The 20055-nt window shown below is 42.6% G+C and overlaps 1 protein-coding gene across 1 annotated transcript; it reads left to right on the forward strand.

Moving 5' to 3' along the window:
- The first annotated feature begins 3332 nt into the window (after nt 1-3332).
- On the forward strand, nt 3333-18739 carry SLC26A3 (solute carrier family 26 member 3). Its single transcript, XM_059847338.1, has 20 exons — nt 3333-3569; nt 4377-4516; nt 4627-4737; nt 4829-4986; nt 5728-5892; nt 6594-6746; nt 7497-7579; nt 8392-8539; nt 8683-8796; nt 8909-8986; nt 9405-9500; nt 10423-10529; nt 10789-10858; nt 10947-11039; nt 12413-12508; nt 13541-13774; nt 15449-15503; nt 16011-16156; nt 16933-16998; nt 17584-18739. The coding sequence occupies exons 1-20, from the start codon at nt 3439-3441 to the stop codon at nt 17605-17607; spliced, it is 2268 nt and encodes a 755-aa protein (XP_059703321.1). The 5' UTR covers nt 3333-3438; the 3' UTR covers nt 17608-18739.
- The last annotated feature ends 1316 nt before the right edge of the window (nt 18740-20055 follow it).

Below are 20055 nucleotides of genomic sequence, written 5' to 3' on the forward strand. Positions count from 1 at the left end.
TGTTTGATTTTTTGTAAAATGTAAAAGTTTTCTTTGTGGAATTTTCTTGTATTTTTCAATTGTTTCTATTGCAGAGAATTTCAATTTGTGAGTGATATGCATAGATTTAAAAGTGAGACGGACCATGTTAATATTTAATTTTTCTATTAAAATTACATATTTTTGTGTACTTCTTAGTCAATATTTAGGATAAATTAGTAAAGGAAAAGAAATATTCTTTTGTTAATCCTCTCAACCAAATGGCACACTGAAAATACACATTTCCAAGATTTCACAGAGCTGAGGGATTAGCAGTGGAGCTGGAGGTTTTTACATCTGAGAAATGCCAGTGCTGTGAGTTGCCGACCATGAGAACAGGATCAGAGGCTATATGGATTAAAACTGAACCAGAATGTTGTCTCTGGAGTTCTATTTCAGATCTAGTCTTGGTCAGTAGTGACTGTTAATTGTAACCACTCAATAGCTGTGCAGTGTGAGCTTGGTCTGTGCTGGTGCTCCTCATGAGTGGGTGGGCATATAATAGAAGTCATCAGAAGAATTGGTCTTGTCCCCCAAGGAGCCCAAGGCACTCTAGAGAGGCAGTGTGAGTTACTGGAGTACAGACTTCTCTTTTAAGTAATTTGTGAAGGACATTGGCCTTCACCATGCTGGTACTTTTCACTATATTCTCCTTTTCTTTAAAACATCTAAAATAAGTAATGTCTAACTGATAAAAAACCTCCCTATTCTGAGAGCATCCCATCTTTTTAAAGATATATGGGAAGAAAATGAGAGTGAGCAAGAGGAAGGCAATACTGGCTGCAGTTGTGGTATCTGACAGCTGCTGACAGAGCCTTGGGAGAGGGAATGAGACAGGAGAAGCTTGCCTAGCAGCAGTGGTCATCTGTCTGCAGCAAGGTAGCTCCTTGTGGTGCTGTTTACCTGCCAGGGAGCAGGCTGAAGGCAACTTCCACTGCACTGCAGGTGCTTGGGCTGGCTGGTTAAACCTCGCTGAAGCACAGCACTGTGGTTTAATGCAGACTTCAGCTTGGCTCCTGGTCTCCCCTGCAGCTCTAAGCCATCAGCACCTGAGGGAGTCTGTAAATTGGGGGGACATTCAGGAGGTAAAAACACATCTTCAATAAGACCAGCACTAGTAAACCAAAGGATGTTTAGAGAATTGTAAAGAAGATATTGTATGCTCCCTGAGATTGGGGCAGTTAATTTGGCCTGAAGAAAGAAGAATAGCTGGGCAAGGGGCAGGAGGGACAACTGAAGTGCTCTCAAAAGCTACAGCAGCTACAGCACTGAGGAAAATCTGAAATTAAAAAGTCACCCATACACTTCTTTGATTTTTATGGCTTATAAACTTTTCAAAGGGTACAAATAGTACATCTTGTGCCCTATAATGTAATGGACAAAACTATTCCACAGGACTTTCAGCAATATCCCTTTTTGTGACATGAAGGCTAAAAGGCAGACACCCAGACTAAGAAACAGAGAAATTTTAAAACCTTTAATAGATAAAACAACTTCTTGCAAATCTCAGTAACTACGATTTATCAGGGAATAAACTGAACTAACTAATTTTTTCATTGAAATTTTATCAGACTCAGTTTTGGAGCTCTGATCCCAACAGAGGGAGGGACAGCAGTGTAAAATTACAGATCAGAGTATTTTTTTTTACTGGCTTTGGATTGATGTTTTGAATGAGCTTAGATTTTGAGCATTTGCCTGCTAGAATAATTGCCTGCCAGTTTTTGGAAAATATTACAAATCAAATTTTTTATGTTAAAACAAGGAGTAAAAATGTTTAACCTATTGCCAAAATAGTTAATCCTTTGTGCAAGAATAGTATGTCAACAAGATGTTGATCAAAATATCTAAGATGTTCATCAACATTGTTTGGACTTCTACATGTCTATGAATTTCCACAGAATGAACAACAAGGAAACTAAAATGAAATTACTTCAAGCAGGTCAATAATAGGCTCTGAGCTGAGCAAAGTTTCAAGATGGGATTCACATTTTAATGCCAAAATTGTCATAGATTAAAAGCTTTTCTTCTGTTCGTAACTATGCAAACAGCTTTGTTCCACATTAAAATCTGTGCTGTGATATCTCCAAATATTGAGTACTCATAGGTCTGAATTAGAAATGCATGTAGGTTATTTCAACAAGAGTCAGATGATAGATGTGGGCAAGGAACTGGTGCTGGTCAGGCATCTGTCAAGAGACCACCAGCCAGCACCAAGGCACCATGGAGCATTTTCATTAAGGGAGAGAAAATAAATGTAAAAAACTCTATTATCAGTGTCCCAAAAGACTACTTGCTTCCTACAGCACATCTTCATCTCTGAGCCAAAACAAAATAGAACAGGATCAAACAGATTAGTTCCAGTTGCAAGGATCTTACAATGATCATCTAGTCCAACTGTTGCTACAAAGAGCAAGTTCCACAGCTTCTGTCTGGGACTAGTACTATATTAAACATTTAATGGTGGCTTCAACTGAGAGAAATATTTTTAGACATTACAGGTTTAAGGTGAATTTAATGTGGGAAGGATGTGTGGCATAATGAGAAACATGACAGCACAGTGAGCAGCACAGTGATGGCATCAATTAATTGCTGCAAAATACCCAGTGGCATTGACTGAAGTGAGTGTTGAGCAGATTCATTCTCATATGTAATGTGGGCTCCAAGGGTCATTTCTGGAGTGACCCAGGACAGTTTCTCTTCAGCACAAACATGCAAATGTGGGGTGGGACAAGGCAGAAAATAGCATTCAGGTAAGACATTGCAACAACTGTTTGTGAACATGAAGCAGAGGAGAAGCAGTCCAGACAATCTGTGGAAATAAATCTTACAAATAACAAGCAGCAATATTATGCTTTTTTACTCCTGAGCCTGATCTCCTTGTCACACAGATCCAGCCCAATACCTTCAGCCTTGTCTCTGAATCCAAGAGAGGATGGCTGAGCCCTGCCTGGGCTCTGCCTCTCCCCTCACATGTGGGTTACAGTGAGCTCCCAGCCCTCCCAGCAGTGCCACAAAGAGAAACTGCCTGGCATCTGCTTGTTTGTTCTTTAGGAAATTAATTTCCTTTGAGGGAGGAAGTTTTTGATTGTACACAGCTGAGTGAGAGATAAATTAATCTCGTCCACTTTTTGGCTGCATCTTTAGAAAGAAATACTTCATGCTCCAGTGAAACACTGCTCTGCAGTGGGAGGAGGAGCAGGGCAGGAGATTACCTTGGCAAAGTGAAGTGGGTGTCTCAACCATCCCTCTTTTGATCTTCAAAGTTGGTAACGCTCAGTTTGGAGCTCACTCAGCTATGCTATGGCTACCCGCCCCACAGTACATAAAGAGCTAACCCTGTTCTTAATTTCAGGTTTTTAAGTGCCTGGAGGAGAAAGAAGCACACAGAAGTAACTATCCTATCCTGACACTTCAGGAAAAATGGTTGAACCTGTGGGTAACCATTATGTTATAGCCAGACCTGTATACTCAGAGAATGCATTCAATGAAGAGCATGAGAAATTGCACAGATACCATAAAACCTTTTGGGATCACCTGAAACTCTATTTTAGGTAAGGAGATTTTTTTTGTTTAAATTAGATCTAAGAAACAGTCCTTACTGCTCTTGGACAGCATGAACTGCATCTTGTCAGTGTCCATCTCCCATTCCAACATAGCAAGAGAAAATTCATTAACTAAATTCAATGTCAGATTTTTCTAATGGATTTTGACTGCTGTTACCCTTAGAAGTCTTTCTACAGCTGTATCTAAGGTAGCTTCTCTTTTTCTGGGCCCTTGGCAGCAGACTCTAGGAAGACCTTACAGCACCCTTTCAGTACTTAAAGGGGTCTTATAAGAAAGACATACTCAGGCTTATTACCATGGCCTGTTGCAGCAGGACAAGGGATGATAGTTTTAAACTAAAAGAAGATATATTTGGACTGGATATCAAGAATAATTTTTTTATTATGAGGGTGGTGAGGTACTGGCATAGGTTGCCCAGAGACATGGTGGACGCCCTCTCCTTGGAAATGTTCAAGGTTAGATTGGACAGGGCTCTGAAAAACCTGACCCAGTGGGTGGCATGCCTGCTTACTGGGGTGGGGGTTTGGATTAGATGGCCACAGAGGTTCCTTTCCAGCCCAAGCCATTCTAGGAGTCTATGAGACTTTGGTTTGGAAAAACCACGACACCTCTGAAGGCCACTGGATGTACCTTGAAGCACAGATGGCAGTGCAGGTTGATCAGGGCTGTGTCTGGGTGAGATTTTGACTTCTAGCAGCCAGAAGCTGAATCCTCCCCATTTCCTAACCTCTCTGCAACAGACTGCAATTCAAAGCTGTTCACTGACAAAATTTTGTTCCCTTGTGCCTTTGCAGCTGCTCCCCAGAAAGGGCCAAAAAGTTTGCTTTGCGTTTGTTCCCAGTCATTTCCTGGCTGCCGGCGTACCGCTTCAGGGAGTGGATCCTGAGTGACATCATCTCCGGCATCAACACGGGGCTCGTGGCTGTGCTGCAAGGTACCTGGGGGAAATGTGTGTCCTGACACAGCCTGCTGAGCCAGGTGCCAGGGCACTGCTGGCTTCAGCCTGCCACACACGTCACCTTCCCCGGGCCTCTGTCTCCACAGGTCTGGCCTTTGCTTTGCTGGTGAATGTCCCCCCCAGTTATGGACTCTATGCAGCATTCTTCCCTGTCCTGGTCTATTTTATCTTTGGCACATCCAGACATATCTCAGTGGGTAAGTTCAGGCACACCACTTACCCTCCTCACTGATGAAGAGCTACATGCTGCCTCTTCAGATCCTTTAACAAGTTCCTTGTGCTGCTCAGGTCCCTTCCCTGTCCTGAGCCTCATGGTGGGAGGGGTCGTCACCAGGCTGGTGCCCGATGACAGCACTGGAAATGGCAATTCCACAAATACCTCAGCAATAGATGATGAGAGGGTGATGGTGGCTGCATCTGTAACCTTCCTTTCTGGGATTGTTCAGGTTGGTAAATGTATGTGTGTGTGCACACCTATGTGAATAGATGGAGGGTGGCCTGACCTTCCTCTCTGGTTTCTGCTGTTGTAGTCACCAAAGTAATCCTCTTCCACTTTCCGTGTAGCCAACTCGGGCTCACTGATTAGGAGACATCTCTTCCCTCCAGTGACCAGGCACTCACATGTGCTGTGAAATCCTTGGTTTTGCACAGGCCTGAGCCCACAGCCTACACAGCTGCAGCCAACACCTACAGCAAAAAACAATCTGCTGGATAGGAAAAAAAATAGCTGTGAAAGTAATGTGAATGATGCAGATGCACCAAGGCGAGTAAAAGCTCTGCCTTGCAGTAGTAAAATATTTGGATTTGTTTTTTTAAAAAAATCCTTTATCCTTACTCCTTTATAAAGAATTCCTTCCTGCCACACTAGTATATTTGCTGCTTCATGAAACACTTGTACCATGTGAAAATATAGGAACTGAAAACCCTAGAAATAAGGATATATATTTTAGCTATAAAATAAAAAGAATTGGTTTTAACTGCTCTAGCAGTTACTCTTACTGTTTTTATACCCTCTGTTTCTAAATGTCAACTTTTGTTGCAAGACTGGTGATAGTACATTCCTTAATCTCTGGATGGATGGGATTAGGTGAAAATCTTTGCTTTCATTAAATATGGTGGTCTAACTTTCAAAGATTGCTTAAAATCACAAATGAATCCCACTGACCTATGCTCATTTTGTGTTTCAGTTGCTTCTGGGAATTTTTCAGTTTGGATTCATCGTTATTTATCTATCTCAATCATTAATCAGTGGTTTCACAACTGCTGCAGCTATCCACGTTTTGGTATCTCAACTGAAATTCATGTTTCAGCTACCTGTCCCTGGATTTAATAAACCATTTGGCATCATCTATGTAAGTGCTAGGTGTTCATTATTTGCTAATGCTATTGATGTACCTGGGATGTATTTCTGACTGTGTATCACAAGGCAGTAATAACAACTCAGCAAAAAAAATGCAAAACAGGAGGAAAAACAAGAGAAAAATGAGAATATATTATTAATATCTAGCCAATTTTTAAATTTATTACCAAGCACCAAGTCACACCCCATTGAGATAATTAGATAATATTTACTATTTTGTGTTGGCATATTTCAATTAAGCATTCAACTCTGCCTTAAGGATTTAATTATTCATTTTTACTGGACAGATGTTATACATATTTAATTTGCATATGACTCTGTGAGGGCTGTTGGATGAGAAAGGAGAGACAAGAAGAACCTGAAGGAAGGAGTGGAGAAAGGCACCTGCCTGGCAATGCCATTGCTCACATTTCCTATCACGGACTTGCCTGTTGTTCCAACCCTCCCTCAGGGGCAAATCTGGAGGAGAGGGTCACAAGTTAGTGGAAAAGGTCTTTTGCAGGTGCTTCTATCATTTGGCAGAGGCACATACATTCAGGGGGACTTGCAGTCCACATGATACCACAGGGAATAAATCCCAAACAGCACAGTCCTTAGAGCCGTTCAGATACAGGTTCTTCCAGAAGGGAAAGTACTTCTGTGCCAGGGCACAACTGTTTCTAAAGTACCACATGTTTCTTCCTGATTCTGCAGACTCTGGAGAGCGTTTTCAGCCAGATCACAGACGCAAACATTGCTGACCTTGTCACATCACTGATTGTCTTGCTTATCGTGTTTGTGGTAAAAGAAATGAACGATCGATACAAGGAAAAGTTACCAGCTCCCATCCCGATCGAACTCCTTGTGGTGAGTCACTTCCTTTGATTTTGCAATTGCTCCATGTTACGACATGGGAAGCAGAGTTTTAACTATTTCTTCACCTGTTATCCACTAAATGATGCATTATCATTTTACCTATAAAGAAAAAATTACAGCATTCAGGGGCTATTGTGAGATGTTTTACTTCCACATAGGTGTTTTTAACTGAACATATATGTGGTGTTATAAACTATGAAATTTTTCCTTGGATAGAATTGGCTCTGACACCAGCCAGCTGCAGTCTCACAGCTGAGGCCCCTCTGAACCACACCTGCACGCAGCCACTGAAGTCCTGGATATCTATGGCCACACACAAAATTATTTTGCCTTCCAGCAGCAGGTTTTGCCCACTCTGAGCAGCAGAGGAGTGGAGGAAGCTTCACAGGGGCAGCAAGCCCCTAAGATCCTGGAGGATATATAGACTCAAGCAGGATCTGTTTTTCCCCAGAATCATTACAGCACCTTGTTAGAACATACCTGGTTTACTGGGTGGATGATCTCTGCTGTTAGTAAGATATTCTGTTACAATCTTTGTGATTTATGAATGTAAACCCATACCTGTAAGGTCATTTGGGAATGACATCTGAACAGCAAAGGGATGGGAAAACTTGGGACATAAGTCTGCTGCTAGTGATGAGGCTGGACAGTGTGTAAGAGAAGGAAGGTAATGGTGTTTAATAGATTCTTTACACTCTTGCTTTAATGTGCCTAATAGAGGTGTGGTTTATTATCTTTCAGACAATCGTAGCAGCACTGATTTCCTATTTTGTCAACTTTGAAGAAAAATTTGGTGTAGCTGTTGTTGGAAAACTAGAGGACGGGTAAGTGATTTACAATTCACCAGTGGAGCAGGACGTTCTCTTTAGTTGGGCCGTGTTGAACGAGTTCAGCTATGTTTCTGATTAAAATTATCTGCTTCATCTTCTTCAGTAGGTAAATAAACATTTTTTCTCAATGATATGACACACTTTCAGGACACAAAAATTACACTCTAGAGCACATCTCCTACTTATCAAGGAGTACACTGAGACATGAAATAATTGTGTCCTTCACTTTCTGAGATAGCTGGTGAGCAGGAGGTTGATGTTTGTCCTTTTAATTGAACTACTCACTCCTGAACTCCTCCATTTCTCTCACAGCACATGCATAGTTCACCAGCTACCACCAGCCCTGGGAAGCCACCAGGACCCTGCACAATTATCCTCCCTGGTCCCATGACCAGCCATCAGCATCTCTTCAGCACCATTATCCTCCAGAGGCCTCAACATCCGCCCATCCAGGACTATATCCACATAAAGATTATTTCTCCACATATAGAATATATAGCCTTCATCTAGCTATGCCAGAATTTTGGCATAAAGAATCAGGTGGCACATGTCAAGTTAAAAAGAAGGAGAAAGACATTTACTGGGACAGCAGAGTGAGTCTGGGGTGGTCTCTGTAGCCCCAGGGGTGTTAGTAGGTGAAGCTTGCAGAGCAACAGCTCTTTCTGCTCATGAGTCTCCTTTCTTCAGATTTCAGTTCACTGGAAAAAAAAAGAAGGGGAAAAAGAAGTTCCGAAAGGAATTCTCCCTAGGATCTGCAAAAGACCTTTAGGCATCTCCCTAATGAGTTGAGTTTTTTTGTCTTACAGGTTTCATACACCTGTTGCACCTGATGTAGGCATCCTCCAGAAGTGTATTGGTGACGGCATTTCCATCGCGATCGTTGGGTTTGCAGTAGCCTTCTCTGTGGCTAAAGTGTATTCCATCAAGCATGACTACCCAATAGATGGCAACCAGGTAGGCAAATAACACAGAGATCAATGTACTACATTTATCAATGGGAAATATGTCATTTTAGGAAAGCTTTTAGGAAAGCTTTGCCTTGAGAATAACTGTCACAAACCATCTCTTAAGAACAATCTCTTTTATTTTTATTTCAGGAACTAATTGCTTTTGGGCTGGGTAATATAGTTGGTGGATCATTCAAGGGATTTGCCTCCAGCACTGCTCTTTCAAGATCAGGTGTGCAGGAGAGCACAGGAGGCAAAACACAGGTACAGAAGACGACAAGTCATGATGACATTTAATGAAAGACAGCTCTTTTTTTCCTAGCTAACCATCATGCCTGTGGGCACTTATTCATTGTGGAATTGTTCTCTCATGCAGATTGCTGGCATTATCTCATCTGTCATTGTTTTGCTCGTGATCTTGGCTGTTGGGTTTCTCCTGGCACCATTACAGAAGGTATTCACTGGTTTCATCTACTGCTTCCTCCTGCTCCCCAAAGACGGCTGCTCTCTGAGCACACTGAGAGTGTTCATAGACTTCAGTGGGAGCCAAAAAGGTTTGAAAAGCTTGGTTCTTCTTCCCACGTTATGCCAGAAAGGACCCCTACATCTGGTCCTTCAAAGGGAACACAAGTACCCCAACACCAAAAACCAACTTTCAGGTGCCAAAAATAAGTGAGATTTACAGCCTCAATCAGACACCTGCACTGCACCGTAGTGCAGTGTTGGGTGTGCCAACATCAGTGTGCACTGGGAGCAGCTCCCTGGCCTTTCAACTGCACTTTGGCCCTATTTGTATGATCTTTTAATTCCTAATGTTTTACATTTTCTTTGCTTACTTAAACAAGGAACATGTGTTTTGGTCTTTTTAACAGTCAGTCCTTGCATCTTTGGCTCTTGGCAATTTGAAAGGAATGCTCATGCAGTTCAAGGAAATAGGCATGCTCTGGAGAAAGGACAAGTGTGACTGTGTAAGTTCAGTTTGACAAGCATCAGAAGTTAAATGCTCTGAAAAAGTAATCTATCATACAAATGTTCTTTTTTTTATCCCTGTTTTACTTCACTAAACAGAAAGTACAGTATTTGCATGCCTTTTTTACTGGTATATCCCTTGTTAATGTTTTCCATTTTGTCCCACTTATTTGGAGTCAATTCTCACTCTAACTTCATTTTCATCCATTTCATCAAAATCTATTAAAATAGTGCATTATATTAAGTCAAATATAAAGTCAAAATATAGAATCAAATAAATTACAGAAAATATCCAAATATCTACTGCATTGACTAAGCATTCAGGGACATTTCTCACAATCACACAATGTGTCATATGAAAGATACACAGCAACAAACAAATGAAAACGGGGACTTGAAGGGTTTGCTCCAAATGGTAAAGCTTGTGGCTAGAGGGCAGGACTCATTACCTCTCAGAAAATTTAGGCTCACAAATGGTTTCAGACCTCAGTTTTGCCAGCTATTAAACAGTTATTTGCCCTATGAGATTGCATTGAACTCTGTGACTAAAAGTTATTCAGTTTTATCTAGTAATTTAACAGTTGTGTACACTCACAGCACCTATATTTGCACATTTACAACTCTCAGCTTTACCAGATTTCTGATTCCCTTCTCATCTTGCCTTTCTGCTGGATTTTCATTAAGCATTTAGTGAACAACCTATGCCATTTTAAGCCTTAATTGCCTAGAAATTGTAGTCCCTAGAAACACTCCCTGGTGCTGGTTGGTGACTCTGACCCTAGTTTACAAGAAAAAAGGCTCACCAAAAGCAGATGGACATGCTGGTCCAGATCTGAGATCTATTCCTGCTCCTATCCTGAACTCATGACCCAGGTTCTTGACATAATGTTTATAATGTTGCCATCCACTGTGTCCTTACAGGTTATATGGGTGGTGACTTTCTTAGCTGCCATCTTTCTTGGCCTGGACATTGGACTAGCAGCAGCAGTGGCATTCCAGCTGCTGACTGTGGTGATCCGCTCCCAGTTGTGAGTACTTGATGAATGCAATGGTATCCCAGGGCCTCCCATTATAAGCTTTCTCCCTCTGTACAGAGAAGGGCAACAGCCCTGTCTGTGCCTTGGTCTGTCCAGCAACTGTGCATGGAAAAATAATTTACAGGCATAAACCTTTGGATGTGGGGCTTGCCTCAGTGTGCCACCCCAGCTGAAATGGTTTCATTTGATCCTTCCCATCCCCCAAATTCCAATGTGGGACACAAATAATTTGTGTGTGTGTTGTTCACAGTCCAAGCTGCACTGTTTTGGCCAATGTTGGGAGAAGTAACATCTACAGAAACAGGAAGGATTACACTGATGTAAGAAATGTCTCATTTCTTTAACCACCTGCTGCACTTGTGCTTCTATGGCAAACATTGCCACTGACGCTTTTGCTTCGTTTTACAGATCTATGAGCCAGAGGGAGTGAAGATTTTCAGATGCTCCTCTCCAATTTTCTTTGCTAATATTGAATTCTTCAGAGAGAAACTCATCACTGCTGTAAGTGTCTGAGGCTGTTCTGAACATATTAATTGTGTGACACTTTTTAAGGTGGATATAGTTTCCCAATAATTAATCTGTATGCTGTCATTCCACAGTTCAAGGGTGAACTTTTTTATACTGTTGCCATTTCTGTGATATAACATACATGCACACACCTCTGAGAAGGAGAAGAGCCTGACTCATGCTGAACTTACACCATAACAATGTTTATACCATAGATACATATATACTTATACCATAACAATATATATTTCAAGAAGAATAGAGTGTAAACATAGATAAAGGAAATTTTTAAAATTTTATTTTATTTGCTCTTGTACTATTTACACACAATAAATTCTGGTTTACTCATCTTGCCCCAAGAATGTAACCACAACCAGTCAGTAGAATGCCAAATGGAATCATCCTCTCAAAGAGTCTTAACATCTTTCATAACAAACTGGTGAATGCAGCCAGTGTTTCCATAGCCAGCACAGAGATCCAGGACCCCTGAGCCCCCACTGTGTGAATGAGGCCCACCATCCCCAGCCCAAACACAACTTGTACCATAACCTCCCCTTCCTGCTGCTCTTAGTGGGGAGTTGATAAGCAGTGACTCCCCTGAGCACTCGTAATGAGCAGTTTGTTCTTCACGTGACGGACTGACACTAGCAGAGGAATGAGAGAATCTGACACATTTGGTTCTCCATGTGCTTGGCTTTCACCTCAGAAGAGCCTGAAGCTTTTTTTCTGTGAGTGCAGATGTTCACACCACTCTTTCTGTACAAATACAGATACTTCTAACACCTTTCTCCTCGACACACTAGAATGATAAGGCAGTAGACTTAGTATTTTAGCCAAATTGTGTTATTAGCCTAATTCACCTGCCATCTAATTCTGTTAAAACCAGCTCAGAGTTTCATGAGACATATGAAGGCAACATGATAAAATCTGACTTTCTTCTTCAGGAAAAAGGGTGGGTGAATCACCCAGGCTGCAGTCAGAAGGCACAAAGCAGATACAAATCATGAGCTCTCAGATCTTGGCCACCTGGGTGACCACCTCATAATGCAGATGAGTAGCAGATGCCAGCACTGTGCCAGCCTGCTGGAGTTACTGGCCTGTGCTAAGCACTGGCACTGCTATAATGCTGTCCATGCTGGTGTCCTAAAGCACTACAGATAGCCCTGCCTCATTTGCAGCCATTCCTGTAGAAATCCTTCCAACCTGGAAAGAGCCCTTGCTTGAATTTGTGAAAAGGGGTAGACAGCATCAAGTTCAAACTATGGTCATAATGACTGTAACGAAAAACCTTATGAGGTGCTTTGTCCTTCCCCTGCTGTCACCGAGGTGGTTTTTTTGTTTAATTATTCAAAGTGATGGTTTTGCAGGTTGGCTTCAACCCGCTGAGAGTCCTGAGGAAACGCAATAAAGCTCTGAGGAAGATTAGGAAGATGCTGAAGAAAGGAGAGCTGCAAGTGACCCCGGTATGTAAGGCAACCCCCTATAGTATTCTAGGGATCCCCAAGGAGGGGAGAGAATGATCCATCTGACTCCATTCATGTCAGAAGCCTAATTAATTACTTTATTACACTATATTATTCTATACTATATTACACTATATTACATTACATCTAAACTGAATGTGCCAAGCACTCCATTGCACACCCTGCACAGAATCTCATGACTGTCAGCCAACAGTCCCAACACACACACACTTGGCCCTGATAGGCCAAGGAAACAAAACACCATCACTTTGGGTAAACAATCTCCATATTGCGTTCTACTTTTGCGCAAGCACAGGCACAGCAAATAAGATAAGAACTATTTTCCCTTTTTCTGAGGTTCAGAGAATGTGAAACCCAGAAATATTTTTGGGAAGAATTGTGCCTTGCTTTTCTCTGTGAAGAGAAATGTGGCAATAACCCCCTGGGGTGAGGGGGGAGTTAAGCAACCAAGCTCCCTGTTTTACATGGCAGAGAAGGACCGCTTTGCCTCCCTTCTTAATTAGATACACTATTCCCCAAGTTGCCGCTTCATGACATAAACACATTTAAAACCCAAGATTTTAAATGGCTCTCACAGTTAGAGACCTACAGATTTACCATGGGCAGAGCTTGTGCATGTCCACTGCAGCTTTGTTTGGCAACAAATAGCAGGATCAGATCCCATAGAAGTGAATATCTTTCTGCATTAATGGTGGGATAAAGCTGGTTTTCTCCCAGCTCAAATCCTGCATGCCTTTTGTTGACTTGTTCCAAAATTACTGAATTAAAATATGTCTGGCAACTGGCTTCAGGAAACAATAAAAAGCCATCATTAAGCGGTTATGATGATGAATAAATAATTTCCATATTTCTCCAGACGAGGGAGAGACAGAAATTTCCAGGTAGGTCCTGCTCTCATGGGAAGATCAGTTGTGCATTGCCATTACTCTTGCCCTTGTGTGAGAAGTACCACTACCCTGGCTGGGTGTTAAAGAAGAAAACTAATTTTGACATTTTTCCATGTCAACACAGAAAGGCTTGATTTGCATGGCTAACCCTACATATGAGTCAGAGGAAGAGTTGGACAACAACAAGATAGAGGAGCTGGACCAGCCCACCATCATGACAGACTTGCCCATTCAGATCAACTGGGGCACTGACCTCCCCCCTGGCATCAGTGTGCCCCAGGTCAACCTCCACAGCATCATTCTGGATTTCTCATCAGTGTCCTTCCTTGATTTTTCTGCCATGACAATCCTCCGAAAGGTAATCACAATTCATTAGACAAACAGTGATCATATGAGAGAAAATCTTACAAATGCAGTTACGCTTGAGGGATGCACATGAGTGAAAGGATGGTGCCCAGAGGGACCTGGACAGGAGTGGGCCCCCCTGAACCTCATGAAGTTCAACAAGGCCAAGTGCAAGGTGCTGCAGGTGGATCAGGGCAATCCCCAATATCGATACAGACTGGGGAATAAATGGATGGAGAACAGTCCTTCAGTGGAGGAGATGGGGATTCTGGTGGATGAAAAGTTGGACATGGACCAGCAATGTGCACTCACAGGCCAGAAAGCAAATCATATCCTGGGCTGCATAAAAAAAAATGTGACCAGCAGGTAATTCTTCCCCACCCTCATGAGAGATTCTACTCCACTCCCATGAGACCTCACCTGAGGTAGGTGACCATCTGTGGGGTCACCAACACAGGAATGACATGGACATCTTAGAACACGTCCAGACGAGAGCCATGGAAAGGAGCAGAGGGCTGGAGCATCTCTCCTATGAGGAAAGGCTGAGAGAGTTGGAGTTGTTCAGCCTAGAGAGGAGAAGGCTATGAAGGCTATACTATCAAGTATGATCTTTCCATACTTAAAGGGAGCCTATGAAAAAGCATAGAGAGGGATTTCTTACAGGGGTATACGGTGATAGGACAAGAGGCAATGGCTTTAAAATGAAAGAGGACAGGTCCAGATTAGAAGAAATCTTTTACTGTGAGTGTGGTGAAATACTGGAACAGGTTGTCCAGAGAAGCTGCAGATGCTCCATCCCTGAAATTGTTATATGGCAAGTTGGATGATGCTCTGAGCAACCTGCTCCAGTGTCAAGTGTCCCTGTCCAGGGCAGGGGTTTGGCTCCCTTCCAACCAAAACCATTCTATGATTCTATTCTGTGTTTGTAATTTGCTTCTTAAAGGCATTGCTACATGGACTGGAAGGCCAGTGGCAAACCTTGAGTTTATGTGAATTTGAATGTACATTTTCTATAGAAAATGTTTAGGAAATAGTTTAAATAATCAATATAAGTTGTCTTGGAATGGAAGTGTTAGCTGTGGTACCCTTTCTTCTTCACCTGGTAAGATTTTGGGAAGCTTTGCAGAAATGTAGATACGAAATATAGCTTTGAACACCCAGCTGGAGTTCTGGAGTTGGAACATTGGATTTCCATTTCTGCTCCTGTTTTGCTTGCCCAGACGACCTTGAACAAAGCAAAAGGCACAACATTTTCAACAGCAGCAGCTGCAGTTAACTGTCTGGAGACACAGATCCATAGGAACTAAAGACCCACCATGACAGTGGGAATTATAGTTCTGCTCAAGTTCCAAGTTACAAAAATCTCCCCCACAAGATTGTGAAGTAATTTTTTTTAGCTTCATCATATATCATGTAGATACAACAAAGCCATACAACTAATGAAAGATCACCTACTTCTTTGTGAGCTAAACCTTTTCAATAGGCTCTTTTCAAAAGGCTTGGCCACCCCTGTCTGCAGCCATGTGAAGAGATTGCCTCTATGTGCAACAGAGTGTTAGTCTAGATCCACTTACCATCATAGATCTTAAATATCATAGAGAGGTCAGTATATTTGCTGTGGCTAATCACTATAATGGTATCAGCAAGCCCAGCAGAATCTAAATGGTGCCTCCTTCTGGTTTAACAGACTTTGAAAGAATTTGTCCGGCTCGACATTGACATTTACATTGCTGGGGCGTACGGTGAGTATTTGCCTTTGCCTTGGCATCACCACAGATGCCTCGTCCCACTGCCTCCCCTGCTGACCACTGAGCATGGCTGTGGAGGATCACACAGTTTTACCTTCCAGTCTTGGATAGCAAACAGCAAACACCACCCACTAAATGGAGGTGTTGTCCCTCCCATGCTGTCCACAAAAGGCTGGGGCCATGTGTGATGGCTCCTTTTACCTACGGCCACTGCTGTGTTGTACAGCTCTGGGCTGCAGGACCCACCATAATGCACCCTGGGCTAGGCTTTAAATAAGAAAAGGGGCTCAAATTCCTTCCTGCCTGGCACAGAGCAGGGAACTACTAATGGGCATTTATGTTCCATCCTCTTGATATCCATACAGCCATCTGCTCTAATAAATAAAACAGTGCATCATACGAGCAGCTCCTGTGTTCACTCAGTGGGCATGCTCAGGATACACAATTTCTTCCTTTTTAAGGCCTGAAGGTCACTTGTGCTTTGATTTTGTTCACTCACAGAGGGCCTCCTGGACAAACTGGAGAGAAGTGCATTTTTTGATGAAGAGATTAAGCCATCCATGTTTTTCCTCACCATTCATGATGCAGTTTTACACATTTTGCTGAAGAAGGACATAGCCAACTCACCCAAATTAAAGCTTGCTGAGGTAAAAATACAGTGTTCATCTTTCATTACTTTTGTGCCTTTCAAGCATTGCCAGGCTCCCAGCAGTGCCCTGCACAGCTATAGCTGTGTGTGCTACACTGTCTCTAGTTTCAAAAATACAGTCATTAAAACTCAGCTGGTCTCCAATCAAATTGAAGAACAAGAGTGGCTCCTGGTTCAGGTGTGTGGAAAACCATTTGTGAAAGGAGTGAATAATTCCCACTGGTGGCTGGCCTGGCTGAGGACTTTGAGTCACCTCTTTGGGAAGAACACAGTCCCCGTCCAACATCCACCTCTGCGGTCACCCACCCAGCAGAGACTGCTCAATTTGCTGCAGTGGCTCTTGAAAGGCAGACTTTATGCTGCTTGCATATAGGCTTTCCAGCCCTGTCTCTCCTCAAAAGGGCTGCTAAAGTAGTGTGGGCAAATTAGTACTGCCAGATTTGGTAGTGGCCTTTCTGGGAGTGCTCTTAAACCAGGAGCAAGAAAGGATCCAGTATACAATAAATGTGTTTAAAGGTACCAGACCCAGAATGCTGCTCATGTGGAAACTGTCTAATCCCACTTAACTGAGCTGGTCCAGATCTTCTGCACTGGCCCAGAGATGCAGTGGAGGTCATAAAACCCTGACAAGTGAGAGCTTGCTTTCTTCTATGTCAGCATTCCGGGCATGTTCCAGAGATCTAAAAATCAAGACCTTCTTTAACGTGAAAAATGATAAACAGAAAAAGAAAAGCAATCCATTTGCTAACCCACAACTTCTTGTGCTCGTTGCAGGAGAAGGGCAGAAGCAATGACTATGTCATCATCCCCAGGAACGGACTGCGCAGCCGCGAGTGCACAGTAAGGCTCTGGCTATGGCCCTCCAGCTGTAGACAATGCAGCCCAAAAAAGCTGCTCATGGGAACAGCTGGGTCAGATAACAAAAGCTTCTCCATACCTGAGCTCTTGTGTCAGCCCAGGCAGAAAGCCACCAGAGAGTTTACTGATGGGATTTGGCTTAGGGCAAAGCCTTACCGGGGTCAGAGGGATGGGGTCGGCTCACGAGCCTTGCGGTGCGCACGGGGCAGAGGGAAGGCAGGCAAAGGCTGCCTCATCTGTCCACCACAGCTCCTCCATGATAAAGTCACTGGTAGAATGGCCCTGTGGCAGAGAAGTCAACATTAGACCAGTTCATCTAAATGTCTCAGGCAGAAGGGGAGTTGGAGACCGAGATAAGGAAGGGACACTTGCAGGTTTTCAGCACAGACATAGAGAGAAGGGCAGTATCCAGCACAGAGCAACCCTGTAAGGAGGAAATGTCAGGCCCCAGTCTTCCCACTCAAATGCTTTAGGGGATCAAATACTTACACATCATTTACCAGATGACACCTACCCTGGCTATTCTTTCCAGAATGTGGAATTTTTTTTTTTTTTAATTCCCTACAGATTCCAACAGAAACAAAATTTTAAACTTAACTTCCTAAGAATAATATCCTCCAGCAACACAATGTCACAGAAGATGAATGTGTGATGAGCATGAAGACAGAAGGATACTTTTAAATACCTTAAGAAGGATTTACTACATATGGTTATGTTTCAGGTTTTGAAATGGTCCTGTTAGTCTTTATATGTCTCTGTATATATAAATGTATTTATATATACGTATATATATATATTTTATATGGAGAGGCTAAAATCACACAGATTTTCTTATTTCATATCACAGTTTGTAGACAACATGTACAGTTACTTGAGAATCTATAAATATTTGAAATCTTGTATTGGATACCACAGAATAATAGTTAGAACTGATTTTTTATCTTCAGCATGTATATATAACTTGAATAAAGTTCTCTTGATGGTTTGTAAGATATTTAGTAGACTGAGTTAAACTTGCTTTCAGCTTACTACCACAAGCATAAGCACAGTGTACATAGTGACTAATGTATCTAATTATGAAGATTGTTCAGGAAAGACACAGGATTTTCAGATCAAAACAAGATTCATTGATTTGCATTGGGCTTGTGTAAAGTGCACAAGGGAGGATACATTTATAGTGAACCACTGTATATACACAGAGAGTGAACCACAATGGTTTTAGTGACTGTATGGCTGCGTTTGTCCATGCACCATCAGAGTAGCTCACAGTCAGTGAGACCAGCCTGTGACAGACACTGGCCCCAGAACTTGGCTGGAGGAGCTGTGGGTGTGGAGCTCCAGGTGGGCAGGCTGAATTGCCTGGATCTATGGACACATGGGCAGAGGGCTTCAGCTTAAAGAGTCTGCTCTGATATTCTGCACAACTGCTGACAATTAACCCCTGCTGGAAGTCTAAGGCTTGAAGATGAGCTACATCACAACTTTCAGAGAAGAACTGAGAAGAATTCTGACAGACAGTGACAGAACGTTTAATTTCTCATAGCAAGTGCCAGAGGTATAAAAATACCTTCAGCCTAGAGGAAAATGGAACTATTCCTGGAGCCTAGAGGAAAATGGAACCATTCCTGGAGTCTGAAAGAAACAGCACTCTGAAAACGAAAAACTCTTGAGATTTCAAAGACTTGTTTTGACTTTCAGTCAAGCTGGGGTGGTCAGAAATGTGCATTTGGACTTGAAGAAGGGCAGAAGGGAAGGTAAAAGTGTTCTGCACTACAGTTTTTATCTTCAGAGTATGCAGGTGTAAAAAACAAAATCTGTTAAATATTTTCTTTTTTTTTTTTTTAAGCTGGGAGTCAGTATTAAAATTGAGGAGATTTTGAATATAGAAAGAATTAGGTGAGCTTGAAGACAGAAGTAGACAAGTTCAGGTTTCAGGAAACACTCATGCATTTGCAGATGAATAACATGCTGTGCTTCTGTGGCGGGTGATCATGTGCCTGACATGGTGTGGGAGACGTGGCCCTTGGTGGCATCACTGGGATGCTGTTTCCTGCAGACACCAGAGGGATGGTGAGCAGCTGCTCATACCAACCACTGCTCTTCTGAGCTTGCCACGGCAGATTCACTGTCGAGTACGTGTCATGTGCCAGATAATCAGCACGGCAGTACCTGAAGACAGGTACAATTAGCACACTACCACAGTGCCCTTCCAATGCAGCCTTCCAAAAAACATAGAACACCATAGATCTTTCCAGAAAAAGAAAGTTATTTGGTCACCACAACATAAAAAAGACATTAAACTATTAGAGAGTGCCAAAAGGAGGACAATGAAGATGGTGAAGGACCTTGGGGAGAAGCCATATGAGGAGTGGCTGAGGTCACTTGTTCTGTTCAGCCTGGAGGAGACTGAGGGGACACCTCACTGCAGTTACAACTTCCTCATGAGGGGAAGAGGAGGGACAGACCCTGATCTCTTCTCTGTGGTGAGCAGTGACAGGACCTGAGGGAGTGGCCTGAAGTTGTGTTGGGAGAGGTTTAGATTGGATATTAGAAAAAGTTTCTTCACTCAGAGGGTGGTTGGGCACTGGAACAGGCTCCTCAGGGAGGTGGTCACAGCACCAGCCTGGTAGAGTTCTAAAAGTGTTTGGACAATGCTCTCAGGCACCTGGGGTGACTCTTGGGAATGATGCTGTTTGTTGTGGGTGTCTTCCAACTCAGCACATTCTTGTGATACTGTGCAATGCACAGGGGAAATTTCACTCTAAATAGACTGAACTTCAGGACTGAGCTCTCCAGTTCAAGAAAGACAAAATCAAATGTAAAGGAAGAAAATTGTTATGAGGATCTTTGTAAAATGGAGAGCCTGTATCTAAGGACTGGCAAAAAGAGGAATAGATATGGGGATTTAACCTAGCGTAGAGGAAAAGTTATGCAAGATAGAAAAATAATATTGTCCTGTAAGGGGAAAAAACCAAACTGGACAAACTTAAACATGAACATGATATTAGAAGATGGTTCCTCATTTTCATGCTGGTGAGA

The sequence above is a fragment of the Haemorhous mexicanus genome, chromosome 5 (genome assembly GCF_027477595.1).
Source record: "Haemorhous mexicanus isolate bHaeMex1 chromosome 5, bHaeMex1.pri, whole genome shotgun sequence".
NCBI lineage: Eukaryota > Metazoa > Chordata > Aves > Passeriformes > Fringillidae > Haemorhous > Haemorhous mexicanus.

Bases quoted from the DNA above. Each gene is read 5' to 3' on its own strand.
- SLC26A3 (XM_059847338.1), top strand. From the start codon at position 3,439: ATGGTTGAACCTGTGGGTAACCATTATGTTATAGCCAGACCTGTATAC. The intron at 4,738-4,828 runs GTAAGTTCAGGC...TGTGCTGCTCAG, and splicing joins ATCCAGACATATCTCAGTGG to GTCCCTTCCCTGTCCTGAGC. The intron at 12,509-13,540 runs GTATGTAAGGCA...ATGTCAACACAG, and splicing joins GAGAGCTGCAAGTGACCCCG to AAAGGCTTGATTTGCATGGC.